The 19929-nt window shown below is 40.3% G+C and overlaps 1 protein-coding gene across 4 annotated transcripts in view; it reads right to left on the bottom strand.

The window, feature by feature from the left end:
* Positions 1-2253: 2253 nt before the first annotated feature.
* The window catches only part of sardh (sarcosine dehydrogenase), a 77508-nt gene continuing 59832 nt past the window's right edge, over positions 2254-19929 (bottom strand). For all 4 annotated transcript variants that reach the window (XM_054756953.1, XM_054756955.1, XM_054756952.1 and 1 more), the window contains 7 exons: positions 18235-18348; positions 15531-15678; positions 8565-8658; positions 4566-4728; positions 4330-4498; positions 4120-4255; positions 2254-3468 (listed from right to left, as the gene is read on the bottom strand). In XM_054756953.1, coding sequence (XP_054612928.1) covers positions 3340-3468; positions 4120-4255; positions 4330-4498; positions 4566-4728; positions 8565-8658; positions 15531-15678; positions 18235-18348 — 953 coding nt within the window. In that variant the 3' untranslated portion in view covers positions 2254-3339. The remainder of the gene's footprint in view (positions 3469-4119; positions 4256-4329; positions 4499-4565; positions 4729-8564; positions 8659-15530; positions 15679-18234; positions 18349-19929) is intronic.

Genomic DNA, 19929 nt, shown 5'->3' with positions numbered 1-19929 from the left:
GCAGTCATTTGTGTCTGGCTCCATGTTTGTTACAAATAACTCACGGTGTTCGTTCTAGTGTTTCCTGTGCATTCATGTATTTGCGCTGCGCCAGTTCTCTTTTTATTTCAAGCTGCTGTGCCAGCCCTGCAGGAAATGCTGCTCACTACTTTTTTTTTCCAAGTTGCTGCGTCACCTATACAGGAAATGCTGCTCACTATGTATTTTTTTCAAGCTGCTGTGCCAGCCCTGTGAGAAACGCTGCTCATAATTTTTTTCAAGATACTGCGAAAGTCCTGCAGGAAATGCTGCTCACGACTTCTTTTTTTCAAGCTGCTGTGCCAGTCCTGTGTTCGAAACACTGGGGAAATGCTGCTCATTATTTATTTTTTTCAAGCTGCTGCGCCAAACCTGAAGGAAACGCTGCTCACTACCTATTTTTTTTCGAGCTGCTGTGCCAGCCCTGTGAGAAACACTGGGGAAATGCTGTTCATAATTTTTTTCAAGATACTGCGAAAGTCCTGCAGGAAATGCTGCTCACTACTTTTTTTTTCAAATTGCTACGTCAGCTATACAGGAAATGCTGCTCACTATGTACTTTTTTCAAGCTGCTGTGCCAGCCCTGTGAGAAACGCTGCTCATAATTTTTTTCAAGATACTGCGAAAGTCCTGCAGGAAATGCTGCTCACTACTTATTTTTTTCAAGCAGCTGTGCCAGTCCTGTGTTCGAAACACTGGGGAAATGCTGCTCATTATTTATTTTTTTCAAGCTGCTGCGCCAAACCTGAAGGAAACGCTGCTCACTACCTATTTTTTTTCGAGCTGCTGTGCCAGTCCACTACTGATTTTTTTCAAGCTGCTGCACCATTTCTGTAGGAAACGCTGTTCAAACGCTGTGCCAGCCCTGTGAGAAACACTGGGGAAATGCTGTTCATAATTTTTTTCAAGATACTGCGAAAGTCCTGCAGGAAATGCTGCTCACTACTTATTTTTTTAAAGTTGCATGCACCAGCTATACAGGAAACGCTGCTCACTATGTATTTTTTTTCGAGCTGCTGTGCCAGTCCACTAATAATAATTATTATTTTTTTCAAGATACTGCAAAAGTCCTGCAGGAAATTCTGCTCACGACTTTTTTTTTCAAGCCGTTGCGCCAGCTATACAGGAAATGCTGCTCACGATGTATTTTTTTCAAGCTGCTGTGCCAGTCATGTGGGAAATGAACCCTTTGAACCCTGCTACTCTAAAGAAGCCATAATACACAACCTTGGTGATATGGGTGTATTCATGCCAATTTGCTGCCAACTTTCACAAGACTTTAGTTGGATATTACACTAAACAATCGTTCTAAAATTAACTAATTCAATTTAATAAAGATTTACAGGCATTCACGGCAAATTGTAGACTCAATTTGCTGTGATTTGAGTTGCAAAAAGGTGAATATTTCATATGATTTTGTTGCAAAAACACATTACACGCTTGAAGGAAGCAAGACCAGACAAAAAGAAGAAGAAAAAGGGACATATCGTGTCGAGGAACAGGGATGAATACTCTTTGTTTTCCTTCGTAATTCAGAAATGAAGTTTGTATCATTCAGCTGCTTTCCAGCAAAGAATTCACTTAGTGAACATGTTGTCCATGAAGTATTTCCTCACAGTCTAATTGGTTTTGGTTTGGTGCAACCACAGTTGAAAAAACACGCTCTCACTCCCTTCTGCATTTAAATAACAGAAATAGTAATGGTAGGACTTTTCCATTCATTATCATTGAGCCATGCAGAAATTCATGAAAAAGAATCAATGAAGCTGAATGGACCACAGTTCAATGATGACTTTTTGTAAACAATTTCCTCACGTAATTAACTGCTGCAGATGATAAACTCCTTCCGTAATCACTAAACAAAGCGTCTGTGCAGATTCTTTCTCGTGAACGCTGGCTTTTCCCCTCATGACGCGTCGTAAGTATGACCTCTAGGACGCACCGCTTTGCCTTTGTGCTCGATGTCATAACGCCTATGCTATATACTGTATATATTTACAGTATATACACTGTGTGTGTGTGTGTAGTGTGTTTTTTATTGCGGTTTGTCACAACAGACATCAGTCACGCCACATGTGACTCAACAGGCGTGTAGGGAACGTGCCGTGTAACGCCACACCACCATCGCATGAGCTGGAAACAAGGTTAGTGCAGTAATAAGCATAACCACAACAACTAATAACAATAGTTGTCTGAACGTCTTTTGTAAATCTCATTTTGTAGACAAAATGCAGATTTCTACCCATTTCTCAATCCCATAATCACTCTTTATTTGCATTTATTGTTTTGGCCTTAGCATTGCTTAGCGCCTCCGTGAATCACATATTTATTCTTGACTTGTATTTACCACAGTCTTTACAAATAAATGCACTTTGCTCAGCCCTGAGACTAAATACACCACTCCAACAAAAGCAAGTAAAAGTAGCTTCTTTTAGCTAAAAGCTGAGCATTAGCCATTAGCCGCTGCCTCATTTTAAGAAAAAGTGCATTCTATCAATTACTGTTTGGCATTAGTCTCCATGAATCACATAATTGCTCTTTAATGGCATTTGCTGGTGTTTTAACAGTAATAAATGCACTTTACCAAGCTGTGAGACTACATTCATCCCTTATTGGCATTTTATACAGGCAAAAGTGGTTTCTTTTAGCTAAAAGATGAGCTTTAGCTGTTAGCCGTTGCTTTATCTTAAGACAAAACGGTGCATTCTATCAATTACTGTTTGGCATTAGTCTCCATGAATCACACAATTGCTCTTTAATGGCATTTCCTGATGTCAAACAGTAAAAAAAGCACTTTCTGCTGCAGGGCAAACTATTTATCCCTTAAAAGGCATCAAATCACTCAAATATCATTAGCATGAGGTATTAACCAACTTCCATCAACCACATAATTGTTCTTTAAAGGCATTTACGCGTGTCTGAACAATAAAATGGACTTTATTGACAATTATTACCCAAACGGGCATCTTCGGCAGCAATAAAACACAAAAATGGCGATTCTTTCAGTTCAGATGTTAGCATCAGCTGCTAACGAGTGATCAGGTCCAGGTTAGCTGCTCAGCTAGTAGCTGGTTCCTTAGAAATGGCAGGCAAAGAAAAGAATGATAAGAATCAAAAGGTTTCCATTGGTGACGATAATTCCATGAGTCAACGGTGCCGCCGAAGGACACGAAAGGACCTTGAGCGTGAAGACGAGCACCTGTCAAGCCCCGCCTCGTCTTATACTTCTGTCCAATCACAGCTGAGAATAAAAGTTCACTTTTTGCCTGAGAAACTTTGCACGTGCACCTCAAACATCTCCGCGTCGCCTTTGGGGCGGGCTCAGTCGTAGACGCCCTTGACGCGCTTGTTCTCGGGGTCGAAGGGGGATCTGAGGTGGGCCGTGGCCTCGTACGTCACTCCCATGCGCTCCAGCGTGAACTTGCCGCTCTTCACAAAGTCTGCGCTCACCTGAGGACACACACAAGCCGATAAAGTCACACAACTACCAGGAAACGGTCGCAAATGGAAACCAAAAGTTTGAATTTTGACGAGAAAGAAGAGAAGGAAGTCCAAATGCGGGAAGAATAAAGCTTGAATCTTCCGAGAATGAAAATATGACCACGACACGAGGCTGGATTCAACGGGGAAAAAGTCTGACTATTGCAACAATAGAATGAAATACTTAATACATAAATAAAAATAGGATCAATCTTTTCCTTTTGTTGTTTAAAGCCAAAATTCATGAGAATAACGACGAAAGTCTACGGCAACAAAAAGTGGATTTTCAGGAGAGAAAAACTGTGATATTACAAGAAGACTATTAGAATAAAGTCCTAACTGATTATTATTAGTTTTCATTGTATGAGAATAAAAATGAAAGTCTACGGCAACAAAAGGAGGACGTTTGCAAGACGAAAAGAGAATCCAGTCATCACTGCTAAGAAGACTGGATGATACGCCACAATAAATGCAAAGTAAAAGAGTCCCTGCCATCACTTTAGAACACAACCCTGTACGACGGCAACTGTCTGCTGACACGGATCTTCTCTACTTCATTCTGCTGACTTCATGTTCCCTCACCCGCCCCATCTGCATCAATGTCGTGCGGATGCTAGTTACCGTTCCTCCGTCGGGACAGCGCATGTATCCGTAGCCGATGGTCTTGTCGATGTAGAAGCCGTAGTCGGCGCGCCGCAGGTGACCCACGGGAACGCCGTTCCGGAAGATGGCCTCCAAGCCAAACATGGGAACTTTCCTGCGCACGAGCCAAGCTTCTCTGTGAGAAGCCTTGGAATGAACAGCAAGTGTGAGTGAAGCAAGAGTACTGACTCCTTGATGGTGAAGGACACGATGCGCCGCTTCAGCCCCTCCTGCTTCTGCTCCTCCAGCCGATCTCGACCCTGGAAGGGGATGGAGCTCCTCATCTTGCAGGTGAAGGCTAGCCCCGCCTCCAGGGGCGTGTCATCGGGGCGAAGGTCGGCGTGCCAATGGCGGTAGCCTGCCGGGGCGGAGGAGGGAGTCAAGCAAAGGAAGCAAAGGAAGCAAAGGAAGCGTTTCTCCTTCACCTTTCTCGATGCTGAGCGAGTCGATGGCCCGGTAGCCTGAATTGATGATGCCGTGCTTGGCGCCGGCCGCCATGACGGCGTGGTAGACGGGAAGGCAGGAGTCTTTGGGGATGTGGAGCTCCCAACCCAGCTCCCCCACAAAGGACAGCCGCATCGCTCGGACCTGCACCACAGAAGCACATGTCAAAAAGACGTCTTCTAAAGCTTTTTCTTTGGCTTTTTTATCCCGTGAAGTTGCCTTTTGCTCCCGGTGATGAGGAACACGTGATGCTGACCATAGAACAGGAAACTGAACTTTGGAATGACAATGCAGCGTAGAAACAACACATTGGTCAGGATTGTTCTTGAAGGAAAACAGACGTCATTCAGCCAAAAATAAAAAATAAAAAGGTTTGAATCCTTTTACCGTCATTTTCGGATTTGACCACAATGAAACTGCAATCTTACGGGAACAAAACTGAAACACTACTCGAATTAATCTGTGCTTTTAAACAATAAAGTCGTCATTTTACAAGAAAGCACACAAAATAGCACGAGAATGAAGTTAAAAATCCTAATTTTATGAGGAAAAAATAAGCATTTTGTGTAAGAATTAAGTTGTGACATAAAGAGAATAAAACCACTGGAATAAAGTTGTGATTTTAAAGGAAAAAGTCGTACTTTTACCAGAATAAAGACACAAAGAGGTGTTTACTTCTTTTTACATTTTTATTTCATAACATTGAAGCTGTACAACATCGGCATTTTTACCATTTTTTGTTTTTTACAAGAATGAAATGGACATATGAGACGAAACCTACTGGCATAAAGATGTGATTTTAAAGACCAAAGTGGTCATTTTACCAGAATAAACTCATAAGCAGGTGTTAACTTCTTTTTACACTTTGATTTTACGAGACTGAAGTGGTGCAAAGTCGTACTTTTACGAGAAAACAAAAAGATACTTTTACGAGAGTTACGCTGTTGTAATAAGAATAAAACTAACTGGAATGAAGATATGATTTTTAGTTTTTTGAAAGAAAAAAGGCTCATTTTACAAGAACAACGGTGCAAACAGCCGTGAGCTGCTTTCTGCACTTTTATTTCACCGTAATGATTTTGAGCAAAGTCGTAATTTTACGAGGAAAAAAAACAACAATTTATTACAAGATTTAAACTGTAATATTATAGAAAAAAAATAACAGGAAAAAAGATGTGATTTTCAAGAAAAAGTGGCAATTTTACAAGAAAAAATATTTTTTACAAGTGTTACATTGTAATATTACAAGAACAAAACTACAGGAATAAAATGTGATTTTTTTTAAAGAAAAAAGGCCTCATTTTAGGAAAATAAACATAAGACGACGCTACTTGCAAATCGCACGCGTACTGAAGTGATCTTCAAGTACCTTTAAAGGTTTTGCAATGGCTCCAGTTTGACACTGGAACAGATGAAGTCAGCCTTCATGATTTATTGTTTTCTGCTTCGTGTTCAACTATGATGCACACGAGACTCTTTAAACTATCTTTAACGGCAATGAGTGGGAAAATACTACAATATGCAGCATTTAATCATGAAGGGCAATGGAAAACACGTAGCGATATTTCCAAAACGCTATTGATTTATTGGAAATAGAAGACGTGGGAATGAAGAAGGGAGTGCAAGGCGAGGAGAGAAACGTCTCCAACAGTTTCCCCAGTGGGCGCTGTGACAGTTGGGCCATCTGGCCAGCCCAGGATCACCCCGGGCCCCATATGTGCATGTCAGCGTGCGCGTTTACACAAACACACACACACACACACACACACACACACACACACACACACACCTGCAGAGACGTGTCACAGCATCACAGCATCAAACACGGTCCTGGACGAAGGAGAGTACGGAGAACAACTCAAAGCATCGGCAGTCAGCAAAATAAAAAGTGCCAATGAGCGGCGGGGTGAAGCGTTCCTGTTCCGATGTCCTCCAGACACCAAACCACCAAAGCGGGAAGAAGATGGAGTGTGCAAACCACTCCAGCTCTGAATAATTCAAGCAAGAAAACCGAGGGAGGCCGCTCGCTCGGACATGTGTGACGCCGCGAGATGCCGGAACCGCACGCTCGCTTTGGACCCGCCCAACCAGCACGCTCGCTGGTCACACAGCGAAACATGTCTCTCCCTTCTCTTCTGGCTGAAATAGTCCTACAATAAAGCCACCATTTCAGGGGGCCACAATAAAGTAGGAACATTCAAAACATTCTTTATGAGAATTCAATTGTAAGAATCACAAGAATAAAAGTACTTGAAGAAAGACTTTGATAATATTGAGTCCTCAATTTCCAAGAATTAAGTCAAATGATGATGAAAACATTTTGAAATACTAAAGAAAAAAAACTTTTTTTTTTTTTTAGAAAACAATTATTATTGTTTTAAAAGAATTACATTGTAATAATTATGAGAAAAAAATACTTAGTCTTCATTTTTCAGAAAAAAAGTCCACATTTTTCAAGAATTAAGTCAAAATAATTATGAAAACATTTTGAAATAAAAATATAATAAAGTCTTGGTTTTAAAGAAAAAGCTGTCAGAATTTAGAAGAAAAATTGACTATTTTAAAAGAATTAAATTGTAATAATTAGGAGAAAAAACTACTACGATAAAGTCTTCATTTTACAAAAAAAAGGCCAAATGTTTTCAAGAATTATGTTGAAATAATTATGAAAAATGTTGAAATAGCAAAGAATAAAGTCATGGTTTTAAAGAAAAAGCTCATAATTTCCAAGAAAAATTGACTATTTTAAAAGAATTAAATTGTAATAATTAGGAGAAAAAAACTACTTGAATCAAGTCTTTGTTTTACAAGAAAAAAAGTCCTCATTTTTCAAGAACCAAGTCAAAATAATTATGAAAAAATGTTGAAATACCAAAAGAATAAAGTCATGATTTTAAAGAAAAAACTTACTATTTCCTATTTTGAAATTTTTTTATTGTAATAATTAGGAGAAAAAAAATACTTGAATAAAGTCTTCATTTTACAAAAAAAAAAAATCTAATTTTTTAAAGAATTAAGTCAAAATTATTATGAAAATATTTTGAAATACTAAAAGAAGAATGTCCTGGTTTTAAAGAAAAAACTGTCATAATTTTTGAGGAAAAAAAAGGACTATTTTAAAAGATTTAAATTGTAATAATTAGGAGAAAAAAACACTAAAATAAAGTCTTCATTTTACACAAAAAAGGTCAAATGTTTTCAAGAATTATGTTGAAACAATTATTAAAAAAATATTTATCTAAATAAATGTAGGACTAATATTTATGCTGTGAGTGGCAATATGGGGGGGCACTATGGCGCTTGGCGGGGGTCTGCACTCTCAGAGTGCTTTGCTAGTTTTAAAAGAATAAAGTCCAAACACGACTAGAATAATTCATCTTGCAGTCTTTCCAGATGCAAAGTAAAAGTGAGACAGTTACACGTGTAAATCAAACGCTCCGCACGTACACTGCATTGTACTCATGAGCCGCCCGGCGCCGTTACATGTGCCATCACTTCATAACACAACTCTGTACTACAGCAGCTTTGTCGTGATATGACTCTTCTCAACTTCATGGCTTGAGTGAATAAAATCATTCCCTTGCTTTCCTTTTATCAGCGTGGCTGCTATGCGCTACTCGTGTGCACAGGATAATAATAAGTACCGACTGTGCTGCTTAAAAGGAAGATAGATAAGCAAGCCCATGTTATCTGGCGCGCGTGTGCGTGCGTGTGTGCGCATGCGTGCGTGCGTGTGTGCGTGTGTGTGGCAAGTTTAATCAAGCATCTGTGATGAATGCAATGGTGAAGCAGTTCTGGCCGACTGCTTGCTGTTTCTAATTAACCGATTTTGCTGTTTCGCTCTCGCAGGCCAACAGGGTTACTTGGAAGCCATTAAAAGCACCACTTCCAAATTAACTCAAGTCACATACTGTGTGTGTGTGTGTGTGTGTGTGTGTGTGTGTGTGTGTGTGTGTGTGTGTGTGTGCATGTGCTCTCACCTGATGGCCAGCGGCATTGACAACTTTGTGTGTGGAGAAAGGGAACGCGTCATTGCTGAGGTCCGTGTCCAACACCTCCTGTAGAACCTCCCGACTGCACCAAAACAGAGACGAGTCAGGAAATCAGTAATCAATGAGTCGGCCATGTTTGTTGAAACTGTGCAGCTGTGCTACTAAGAGTGATCAGACGACAGAACTGTGGAAGTCGCACTTGAGCATTGGCGGCCCTGCATAGTCACAGATTTCTTATCTAATTTTTTTTTTAAATCATTAAAATTTATGGGGAAACCCACCCATTTGTGTTTTTTATTTTTTGAATTTTATTTATTAACAGTAAATAATAATAGTTATGTTAATCCATGATGCTCTTTTAACTCATTCAATCCCAGATCTGTTCCACGGCTATACAAACATGGAAGCTACCAAAAGAAACATTAGACTCCCGTCTTTCATCAGGAAAAAAAAGTTTTTTCTACCTTTTTCCGTTCTTTAGTAAACATCAGTAGAACATAGGTAAGTTTCAGGAAAATATCAGTTCCTGACTAAAAAAATACATAAACATAAAAACGGGGCTGTTTGACATCAAAACAATTTATTTCCAAATATAACACCATGAACCATGTACAATTTTCACATTTGGAACTAGACCGTGTGTGTGCACGCGTGCGCATGCGCTAAAGTTTCCCTACAATGCGTAACCTTCCACGTCCTCCTTGCTGTTGAGTGTGTAAATACAGGCAAAAGATCCATGCTGATGTCTTATCAAAAGCACTTCTGCCACCGTGTGTCCTTTTTATGGCTTACAACCGCTTGAAAAGTGACTTCTTTTAGTTTGTACTTAAGTCATTACTTCTTTTTGCCTCTCGCGCAAAAAACCCCGTAAAAGACGCATAAATACGTCTTTGGTATTGGATGAGTGAAAATGAGGTTATACTCTTTATCCTGAGGTCACAAAACCTCTTCTTATAAAAATGTTGTTTTCACTTTCATGTACCGTCCAGCAGGTCCAGTGTTCTTCGACCGGGATGAAAACCACATTGCACCTCCTGTCGTACCCTTCTCTCCAGCACCCTGGAATAGACTTTCCCGGGGAGGCTGAGGACTGTGATCCCCCTGTAGTTGGACACACCCTGTGGTCGGACAACCACCCCGGTCTGCCAATCCAGAGGTACTGTTCCTGACTTCCACGCAATGTTGAAGAGACGTGTCAGCCAAGACAGTCCCTCAACATCCAGAGCGAAACTCGTCCACCCCCGGAGCTTTGCCACTGGGGAGCGTTTTGACTACCCCAGATACCTCAGCCACGGTGATGGAAGTGTCCGCGTTCCTGTGCTCAGACTCTATGGAAGGTATGTCAGTGGGATTGAGAAGGGCCTCAAAGTATTCCTTCCACTGTCCGACTACATCCTCAGTGGAGGTCAGCAGGCTTCCGTTGCTTCCCCTTTCTGAGACGTCGGACAGTTTGCCAGAACCTCTTCGAGGCCGACCGAAAGTCGTGCTTCATGGCCTCGCCGAACTCCTCCCACACCCGCGTTTTTGCCTCAACCACCGCCGAAGCTGTGTGCCGCTTGTCCTGCCGGTACCTGTCAGCTGCTTCAGGCGTCCCACAAGCCATCCAAGTCTTCAGCTTGACGGCAGCCCTGACCTCTGCTATAACAATAATAATAATAATAATAATAATAATAATAATAATAGTAATTATAATAGCACACAATTCAAGTGTGAATGCAAAAAAAGTAATAATATAGTGCTTTCAGGAGTGGATCCACACGTATTCGCAATTCGGCGTTCACGACTCTGCAAATATGCTGACTTTGCGTCAAAAATTATGTTTTACGTTTTCTTTTTTTCCTCTGAAAATATGCATTTGTTTTCTCAGAAAACAAAAGTCTCGTTCACCATAAGAGGGTAATACTTTATAAATATGTGGTGAAAATGGGAGTCAATGGGACCAAATTGGCCCCGAGGGCATATACAGACCTGATCAGAACCTTAAGACCAGTTGAAAAACTGCTAGAATTTGCATTTTGCACATTTGGATCTCAATGAGGTTTTAAGTAGAGCTACAATATATATGCAGTGGATCCACGCATATTTTCAGCAGAAAGTCTCATTCACTGTAAGTGGGCAGTAACTCGTAAATAGGTGATCATACGGGTAAAATGTACAGCATACATGTACAACTGTTAAAAAGAAAGCCCACCATTTTTACATGTGCATGTCTTTATGCTTCATGCATAAGGTTTTTTCATCAAGTGTTGCGATTTCGCACTTTGTTCGGTGGTCCTTGAACGCACCCCAGTTGAGTGCTGTGAAAAGTTTGAAAGTTTGGCTATGTTAGCGCTAGCATTCACAGTCAATCTGGCTTCAAAACTTGTGAATGATGTGAAGACAAGTTGATCGTGTATATGATGCTAAGTACTTCATGGAATGACGACAGGCAAGCAGAACCACAGAATAGCGAATAAAAAGACTGGAGAAAAGAAGACAGAGATCAACGCTCACAAGAAATGCAACAAGGTATTACGTAAAAAGCGATATTACATAAAAATGAGTCAGCAGCAGCAAAAAGGAGGAGGAAGTTTAGCTTTCTTTGCTTCTTGTACACTTGTGAGGGGGCAGGTACACAACACTCAAGAATATTTTTTGCCGTAGCAAATAAAAAAAGGAAATAAATAAATGCTATGTTTGTGAACACCATGCTGCAATCAGTGCAGTTGAGGACGAGCGCGCTTGTGTGCAGCGGTGCATGCTGTGCCTTCCTCCCTGAACATACACTTTCTTCAATAAAAAAAAAAGATTTATTTTGTCATTTATTGAAAACAACAATTAAAGTGAAATAGGCTGTTTATCAGCTGATCAAAAGTTTAAGCCCACAGGCTATTAAAGCCAAAATCTGCTCAAAATGTTCATTTTCTGCCAGACATTCACACTGTCATACCCTCCTGATGGCTAAAGCTAAGAAACTTTCTCTTTTTCAACGTGGTGGGATTGTGGAGCAGCATAAGCAAGGCCTCTTGCAGCGTGCCATGGCTGCTGAGGTTGGGTGCAGTAAATCAGTCAGTCATTCTACATTTTTTGAAAGATCCTGAGCATTATGGAACAAAAAAGTCAAGTGGTAGACCCAAAAAAATCACACCTGTGCTGAGCCGGAGGATCCGATTGGCTGTCCATCAAGACACAGGGCGGTCTTCCACCCAAATTAAGGTCCTTACTGGTGCCGACTGCAGTGCAATAACCATCAGACGGCATCTGTGGGAAAAGGGTTTAAAAAACAAAAAAAGAATTCAAAGACCTCGTCTCCTTCAACGCCACAAAACCGCCCGTTTAGACTTTGCCAGGGAGCATCAAACATGGGACATTGAAAGGTGGAAAAAAGTTTTATTCTCTGATGAGAAAAAATGTAACCTTGACGGTCCAGATGGCTTCCAACGTTCCTGGCATGACAAGGAGATCCCACCTGAGATGTTTTCTACCCGGCACAGTGGAGGGGGGTCCATCATGATCTGGGGTGCTTTTTCATTCAGTGGAACACTGGAGCTTCAGGTGGTGCAGGGTCGTCAAACGGATGCAGATGTTGCAGCGGGCATCCCTCATGACTGAGGGCCCTGGTCTGTGTGGTAACAGCTGGGTTCTTCAACAGGACAACGCTGCAGTTCACAATGCTCGCTTGACCAAGGACTTCTTCAGGGAGAATAACATCACTCTTTTGGACCATCCTGCATGTTCCCTTCATTTAAATCCCATAGAGAACATTTGTGGATGGATGGCAAGGGAAGTTTATAAAAATGGCCATCAGTTCCAGACAGTTGATGCCCTTGGTGAAGCCATCTTCACCACTTGGAGCAATGTTCCCACTAGCCTCCTGGAAACACTCGCATCAAGCATGCCTAAAGCCATTTTTGAAGTGATGAACAAGAACAGTGAAGCTCCTCATTACTGAGTCCTACTGAGAACATTTTTTGTTCTGGTTTGGAGAGTTTTTTGTTATTCTTTGAGCGATGGTCTTAAACTTTTGATCAGCTGATAAGCAGCCTATTTCAGTTTAATTGTTGTTTTCAATAAATTACTTTTTCAAAGTACTTTTTGTCTCACTCCCCTTCTTGTTTTTGCATATTGTAGCTCTACTTAAACCTCATTAAGATCCAAATGTGCAAAATACAAATTCTAGACATTTTTCAACTGGTCTTAAGATTTTGATCAGGAGTGTGTTAGTTACCACCAGTGGCATGTTTGAAGGTGATACTTATCTGTAGTTTTCATAGCTGAGATATTATTATTATTGTTATCATTAGTAACATTATCATTCCAAAAGCTAATATTCAGGTGTTTTTTATTATAACATTCTACTAAACTGCTGCCTTGTCTTTTCTATTTATTATATTTATTGTGTATTTTTTAATTGTGTATTATTTTTTATTTTATATATATTATATGTATCTATAAATATTTTATATTCATATTTTATAAAATGTTTACATTTTATAATTGTCATTTCTATTTTAGTATTATTATTATTATTCTAATTATTATTATTTAGGTGGACAATCCCAATGTAATCCATGAAACTGTCCTTTTCAATTATGTAGGGTTTTGTTAAAAACCTTTTTTTTAATAAAAAAAATTATAATTTGTATATATTTTAATAAATTAAATGAGTACAATTTATTTTAACAATTAAAATAAAACAGTTTTACTTTTAAATTAATTTTCAAACATTAATACATTTTAACTTAATCCATTTTAATTTAAAATACAATTTTAATAAAAATGTATAAGTAAAAAATATTTTCAGCATCACATTCCCGCCAAACAAGTTGGCCATGTTTGTGGAGGACGATGCACCAGGATTGCCCCTTTTTCTGAGTGTGCAGTGATGCTCATGTGGCAAAACAAGCATTCCTACAATTTCTACATGAGATCACGTTGCATCCGTCCCCAATTTCCCAAATCCTCTCCATGGAGAATTCCACTCAAGATCATTTTCCAATAACACACGACCATCATCTCTCCCCCGAAGCTACAAGACTCCTTCATTAGCTTGTGACACGCGTGTAGAAATCCACTTAATAATCCCCCTATAGTCTACATTCAATTAGAAGTGCATGTATAATCACACACACACGCACGCACATAGATTGAGTGTAATTGGCTCCTGCAGCCGCTGACGCACTCAACGCTGCTTTGACGCAAGCGTTCACAGCGAGGGCGAGAGGAGGGGGAAAAAAAGAAGAAGATGAGAAGAGTTGGTGGAGGATAAAAGAAGCAGAGAGTTGGAGTTGTATCGTCACAAGATCAAGAGAAGACATCAATACACGCCCATGTGGAAGACAAAGATGGATGGGAGGCCTGCTGCACACAACAAGTACTGGACAGACAAGGTTCATGCACTCCTAATCCCATTTTTTAACACGGAATATTTGGTACAGCACAGACGCGTGTCGACTTCCCACACGGTACGCATCCGTTTGCCCAAAAAGCTAAGAATGTTTTATGTTCTGGCATTTTCTTCCCTGACTTTACCCAAAATGAATTCAACTGTGACCTTAAAGCAAGGGTGTCCAAACTTTTGCCTCCGAGGGCCGCATACTGAAAATCAAAAGCTGCGGGGTGGCATTCTGACATTTTTATGTATTTTTTAATCTTATAAAAAGGCTAAAAAAAACCCAACAACTTTATATACTGTATATATTTACTGTATATATTTATCTTTGTTCTATTAATCTTTGTTTTATTATTTGTCGTTAGTATCAACATTTTAGCTTCTTCTCTTTACATTTGGCCTGTTTCCTCTATTTTTCCCATTTTTACTGAGTTTTTGGGTTTAATTTTATTTCTACAACTTACCACGGGCCAATAAAACACAAGCTGCGGGCCGCAAATGGCCCCCGTGCCGCACTTTGAACACCCCTGCCTTAAAGGGTCACTGACATGATTTATCAACTTTGCTTAAATATGTTATATATCGTTTGTAATTATGTACTACATTGTTCCTTTTTTGAAAAACGAACGGTAAATTCGCAAAAAGTACATTTATAGTTCATGGTGGCTGCCATGACGAAGCCACACAGACATGGCGGTGTACCAGCCGGAGGATGTTTACAGTGATTATTGAATGCTTGCCACTATGGTGGCATAGTGCTTACAACACTATATAATAATATATATGTAAATACATGACTTGCTGTGTTCTGTGGCAACTTTGACGGCTTTCTCCTCCTTTAGCACTGTTGCTAGCTTCCTAGCATCCAAAATGCATAGTAACATACTTGCAAAGGTGTTTCGTCATGGCAGACTTCAGTGAAATGAACGCGAGGCGGTGATCCATATCACATACACCGAAATTAGCACTTGCTTCGTTCTCCAGACATCAAAGGCTCCACCCGGGGCTGCTCACAGCATGTGTTAGCTTACTCGTCCACAGCGGGTAGCTCAGTCCCTGCTGTCCTGCGTGGCTCTCCTGGCATTCACAGCTGCAGGCGGGGCTGCTCACAGCATGTGTCCGCTTAAAGCTCTTTCCTCAGCATGTGGCTATCGTGCTTACTTTGTTCATTGTAGTCTTAAACCATCGTCTTTTGAAAAAGAAAACAAACTTACAGTATCACCCGGACACTTTGAACAGCAAGCGTCAACACGTTTTGGCATGAATAATATTTTGATGAAAAATATACCGAACCAAGTCGACTAGCTAGCGTTTGTTTACAATCCTGCTCCTTCACCGACGTCACTTAGGAAGCCTTCTGACAAACTCCGACCAAAATGGCCGTTTGAGACATACAAAAATGCAATTTTTACTAATTTAATGTTTGCTTTCAAAAAATGAACAACGTAGAACATAATTACAAACAATATAGAACATATTTAAGCAAAGTTGAAAAATCATGTCAGTGACCAAGTGTGATGATGGTGTTCCGCTACCCCCCTAACAACAGATCACAAGGTCCCGTTTCAGCGCCCCCCACGTACCTCTTAGGTCCCTGTATGCTGATCATGCCCATGTTTTCCGAGTGGTCTGTGAGCTGGCAGCGGAAGCCCTGGTCCTGGAGAACGGTTCGAATGTGGTTCCAGTTGTGTTCTGCGACACCGCCGCCGATGGCCAGGTAGTACGCGTCACCTGAAGTGAAATCAAACAAACGCTGACCCGAGAAAGTACGGTAGTCATAAAAGTTCATTTCTTTGAGACGCAGTTGGAGGCGGGTGTCGAAAAACATCAAGGCTGCAATCCGGCTGTCAAAGAAAGGTTGCAGCGTTATTTGAAATGCACACTGAAAGGCGGGTGGCGACCTGCAGGACCTGCAAAAGACCAAACAGTGGTGCCGAGATTGTCTGAGAGACGGGCCTCGGTACCCCTGCCAGCAAACTGTAACCCTGAGTGAAGCAGATGTGAACGCCGACAGTGCCGATGCGCCAAAACAGGCGATATGTCACCAAATGTGAGCAAAAAGGAAAGCTGAGTGAAAATCACCAAAAGATAAGAGTTGAACATCATCCCAGAAGTGTAAATCCAGCATTTGAACATACCTGGAGATATTTTAATCATTACAGTTGGCTGAAGTCATCAACGGCAGCACATCTCTGGGAACCTTTTGGACGTTTTTCTATTTCTATTTATATCACCCGTGTTCAAAGTGCGGCCCGGTGGCCATTTGTGGCACTTGAACCCACGGCACATTATAAAAACCTAATTTAACAAGTGGAAAAAAACCAGCAACGGCTTACAAGAATAAAGATAAACTATTATGAGAAAAAATGTTGTAGTATTATGAGGAAAAAAAATAAAAAATCACATCATTTTAGTAGTATAAAGAAAAGAAAAAAATATTTAGATATTATAGACATTTTTTTTTTAAGTCACAATATTAGGTTGGGGAAAAGTTATAAGATTAAGGGGATGAAGTCATAATATTACAAAAAGAAAATTTAAATATATGGAAAATGTAAATTTAAAAAAACAGCAAAAATGGGAAAAAAGAGCAGTGAAGTTGATACTAATAGTAGGCTTTTTCACCTATATGACAAACAAGATGCAACTTTTTCTTGAAATATATATAACATCTTAGCATAGCTACATGTGTTGCTCTACAACATTTCAAAGTGGCAAAGTTGCATCCACTATGTGGCCCTCGCTCGGAAAAAGTGTGGACACCCCTGGTATATACAGTATCCTCTTTCTTACATCTCGGCTGGTAAAAAAAATAGAAAAGAAAGGCCTACGATCGTATGTTACCCAAAAGACGTCATGCTGTTTTGGGTTGTTACGTCATTGGACAATGCAGATGGCACATACACTCCTGAAGAGAATGTTAACAGCAGTCAAAAATGGCAAGAATGTACATTTTGCACTGATGGATCTTCTTAAGGAGGTTCTAAGTAGAGCTTCAAAATGCAAAAAGAAGAAATAGGAGTGAGACAAAAAACATTTTGAGTAAGTAATTTATTGCAAAGAAGCATTAAAGTGCAAATAGGCTGTTCATCAGCTGATCAAAAGTTTAAGACCACAGCCTTTAAAACTGAATGTGATTTGGTGACAGATATTCACACTCTTGATGGCAAAGGCAAAAACGATTTCTCTCTTTGAAGGCGGTGGGATTGTTGAGCTGCATAAGCAAGTAAGACAGTCATTTCAAACTTCTTCAAACTTCTCATGGAACAAAAAAGTCAAGTGGTAGACCCAAGACAAAATGTCATTGGCTGTCCGTCAAGACACGGGACCATCCTCGGCCCAAATGAAGGTTGTTACTTGTGCCGAGTCCAGTCCAATAACCATCAGACGCCATCTGTCGGAGAAGGCTTTTAAGAACAAAAAAGGTCTTCATAGGCCTCGTCTCCTTCATCGTTTGCAGGAGAGCACCAAACATGGGACATTGAAAGGTGGAAGAAAGTTTTATTCTCCCTTGACGGTCCTGATGGCTTCCAACGTTACTGACATGACAAGAAGATCCCACCTGAGATGTTATCCACATGCCACAGTGGAGGGGGCGCCATCACGATCCTTCAATGGAACAATGGAGCTTCAGGTTGTGCGGGGGCGTCAAACGGCAAGCGGCTATGCGGAGATGTTTCAGGGGGCATCCCTCATGACTAAAGACCCTCGTCTGTGTGGTAATGTCTGGCTTTTCAACAGGACAACGCTGCACTTCACAAAAGGACTTCTTCCACAGGAATAAGTGGAAACTTCCCTCATCTAAATCCAGTGGAGAACATTTGGGGATGGATGGTAAGGGAAGTTTACAAAAATGGACATCAGTTCCAGACAGTGGATGCCCTCCGTGAAGCCACCTTGCCCACCTGGAGTGACATTCCCACTAGCGTCGTGGAAACACTGGCATCAAGCATGCCTAAACCCACTTTTCACCTCATTAACAAGAATGGCACAGCTTCTCATTACTCACTCCTTTTTTTAAATTCATTTTTTATTTCTATTTTTGGGGGGGTTCTGTTTTTTTGTTGTTTTTTTTTTAGCGGTGCTCTGAAACTTTTGATCAGCAGATGAACAGCCTATTTCACTTCAGCGCTTGTTAGCAATCATTTGTCTCACTCGCATTTCTTTTTGCATTTTGAAGCTCTAAGTGCAAAATGTACATTCCTACAATTTTTCACCTGGTCTTGAGTGTACAGTGTCCAAAGGAGGCGCTACTTTATCCAGAAGACACAGAAAAACATTACCCACCGTTGGACTCGGGCGCCAGCGGGAGGTTGGCAGCTCCGGCCTGCAGTCTGCTCACAGTCAGGTCAGCTTCAGTACCTCCCCTTTTATTCAGCATGCAGGTGTACACGGTGGAACCTGCAACGCACACACAGAAAAAAAGTTGTGTGGAACACATTAGAAGGTTGGCCAAGACCAAAAAAACCCCAAATCTTAACAATAGACGGGCATGATTTATGGAGAGAGGTAGATGTAGTGAATCTACCAGCGAGGGGTGGAATGCAGATCTGCCAACTATTCATCAGTCAGCTACAGTTGATTAAATTGTTTTTCTTCAGCGACTAGGCCAGGGGTGTCCAAAGTGCGGCCATTTGCGCCCCGCAGCTTGTATTTCTTATTGGCCTGCGGCACATTATAGAAATAAAATTAAACCCAAAAAAACAGCAAAAATGGGGAAAATAGAACAAAAAGGCAAAATGTAAATATTACTACTATGTTGATGCTAATAACTGCCTTGGCTGTCAAATGATTAACATTTTTAATAAAATTAATCCGTTTTCAAATTAATCACAATTAATCACGATTTGCAACTATGTGTGAAATATGCCCTTTTTACTATATTTTATGAACAAAAAGATAAATAACTGGACAGATTTATATATATTTGTATGTATTAACAGCTCCAAATGAACCGAAAATTTAAATGAAGCTAAAATAGGGGTGTAACGATTCATCCACTATATCGATGCATCGATTTATATTCCTATGATCCGACTACATGGATCTGTGTTCAGCAAGTTTCCATCCCATATATCGACATACACCGATCTAACATTGTTTAAAAGGTAAGGATTGGATCGATACTAGGAAATAAAGCATTGGATTTAAGCACAGCAGGCATAACATGGTTGTGTGTGGTTTCTTTTAGCATTTTTAATGATAAAGACGTTAAACATTATTCGTCTAACAGTTTGATTTGCCGTAAGTTGATTAGTCATGGAAAGGCGACTGTTGCCAAGGGCTACAGTGTAGTTGTTTGGAGCCGACACGTCCTCAAGTTCGTGAGTTTTTGTCCTGTAAAAGGTGACTCTGTGATGTCATCACCACGCTTTATACTGGATTTATATTTACTGTATATACTTACATAGTGTTGGACACACACTGAGTCACGTTGAAAGTTAAGTCCAACTTTAAGCCTGTCAAACTCATGGATCAGAGCTTCAGGACAAAATCAAAGGTATGTAGGATATAAATGCACGTTAATATCTATCTGCAGATAAAATTTCCTTAAAATCCGATCCCCGGAAATTACAGTGTACATGCAATTTGTAGTGTGGCGTGTGTAGTGAGACCTCCATGAAATGACACTTGATTTTCTTCCCTGGACTTTTTGATTTTCAAAAACATATAAATGGCTACTCTGTTGACTTCTAAAACAGATGTTCACAGCCTAAGTTATGATACATTTTGTAGTACGGTTGTACTGGCCAAGGACCGTGGGTCGATCACAGCTTTTGACTCAATGTTAAAGCAATGGGAACCAAAGCCACCATTTCCCGCTATGAAATTTGCTCTAACTTCTTTAGTACTTGGGGTAAAGAAGTGAATGAGGTATCAAATTCATGTTCAAGTCATGTTTTATCAGAAAGAATTAATCACAGACTTGATTTAATTCTACCTGTTAATTCATTCATTGTTAATTTAACCTGAAGTGTTGAT

Source organism: Dunckerocampus dactyliophorus, chromosome 17, assembly GCF_027744805.1.
Source record: "Dunckerocampus dactyliophorus isolate RoL2022-P2 chromosome 17, RoL_Ddac_1.1, whole genome shotgun sequence".
Classification (NCBI taxonomy): Eukaryota; Metazoa; Chordata; class Actinopteri; order Syngnathiformes; family Syngnathidae; genus Dunckerocampus; species Dunckerocampus dactyliophorus.
Note: the sequence above shows the minus strand (reverse complement) of the source record. Positions and strands in the feature narration are given on the sequence as shown.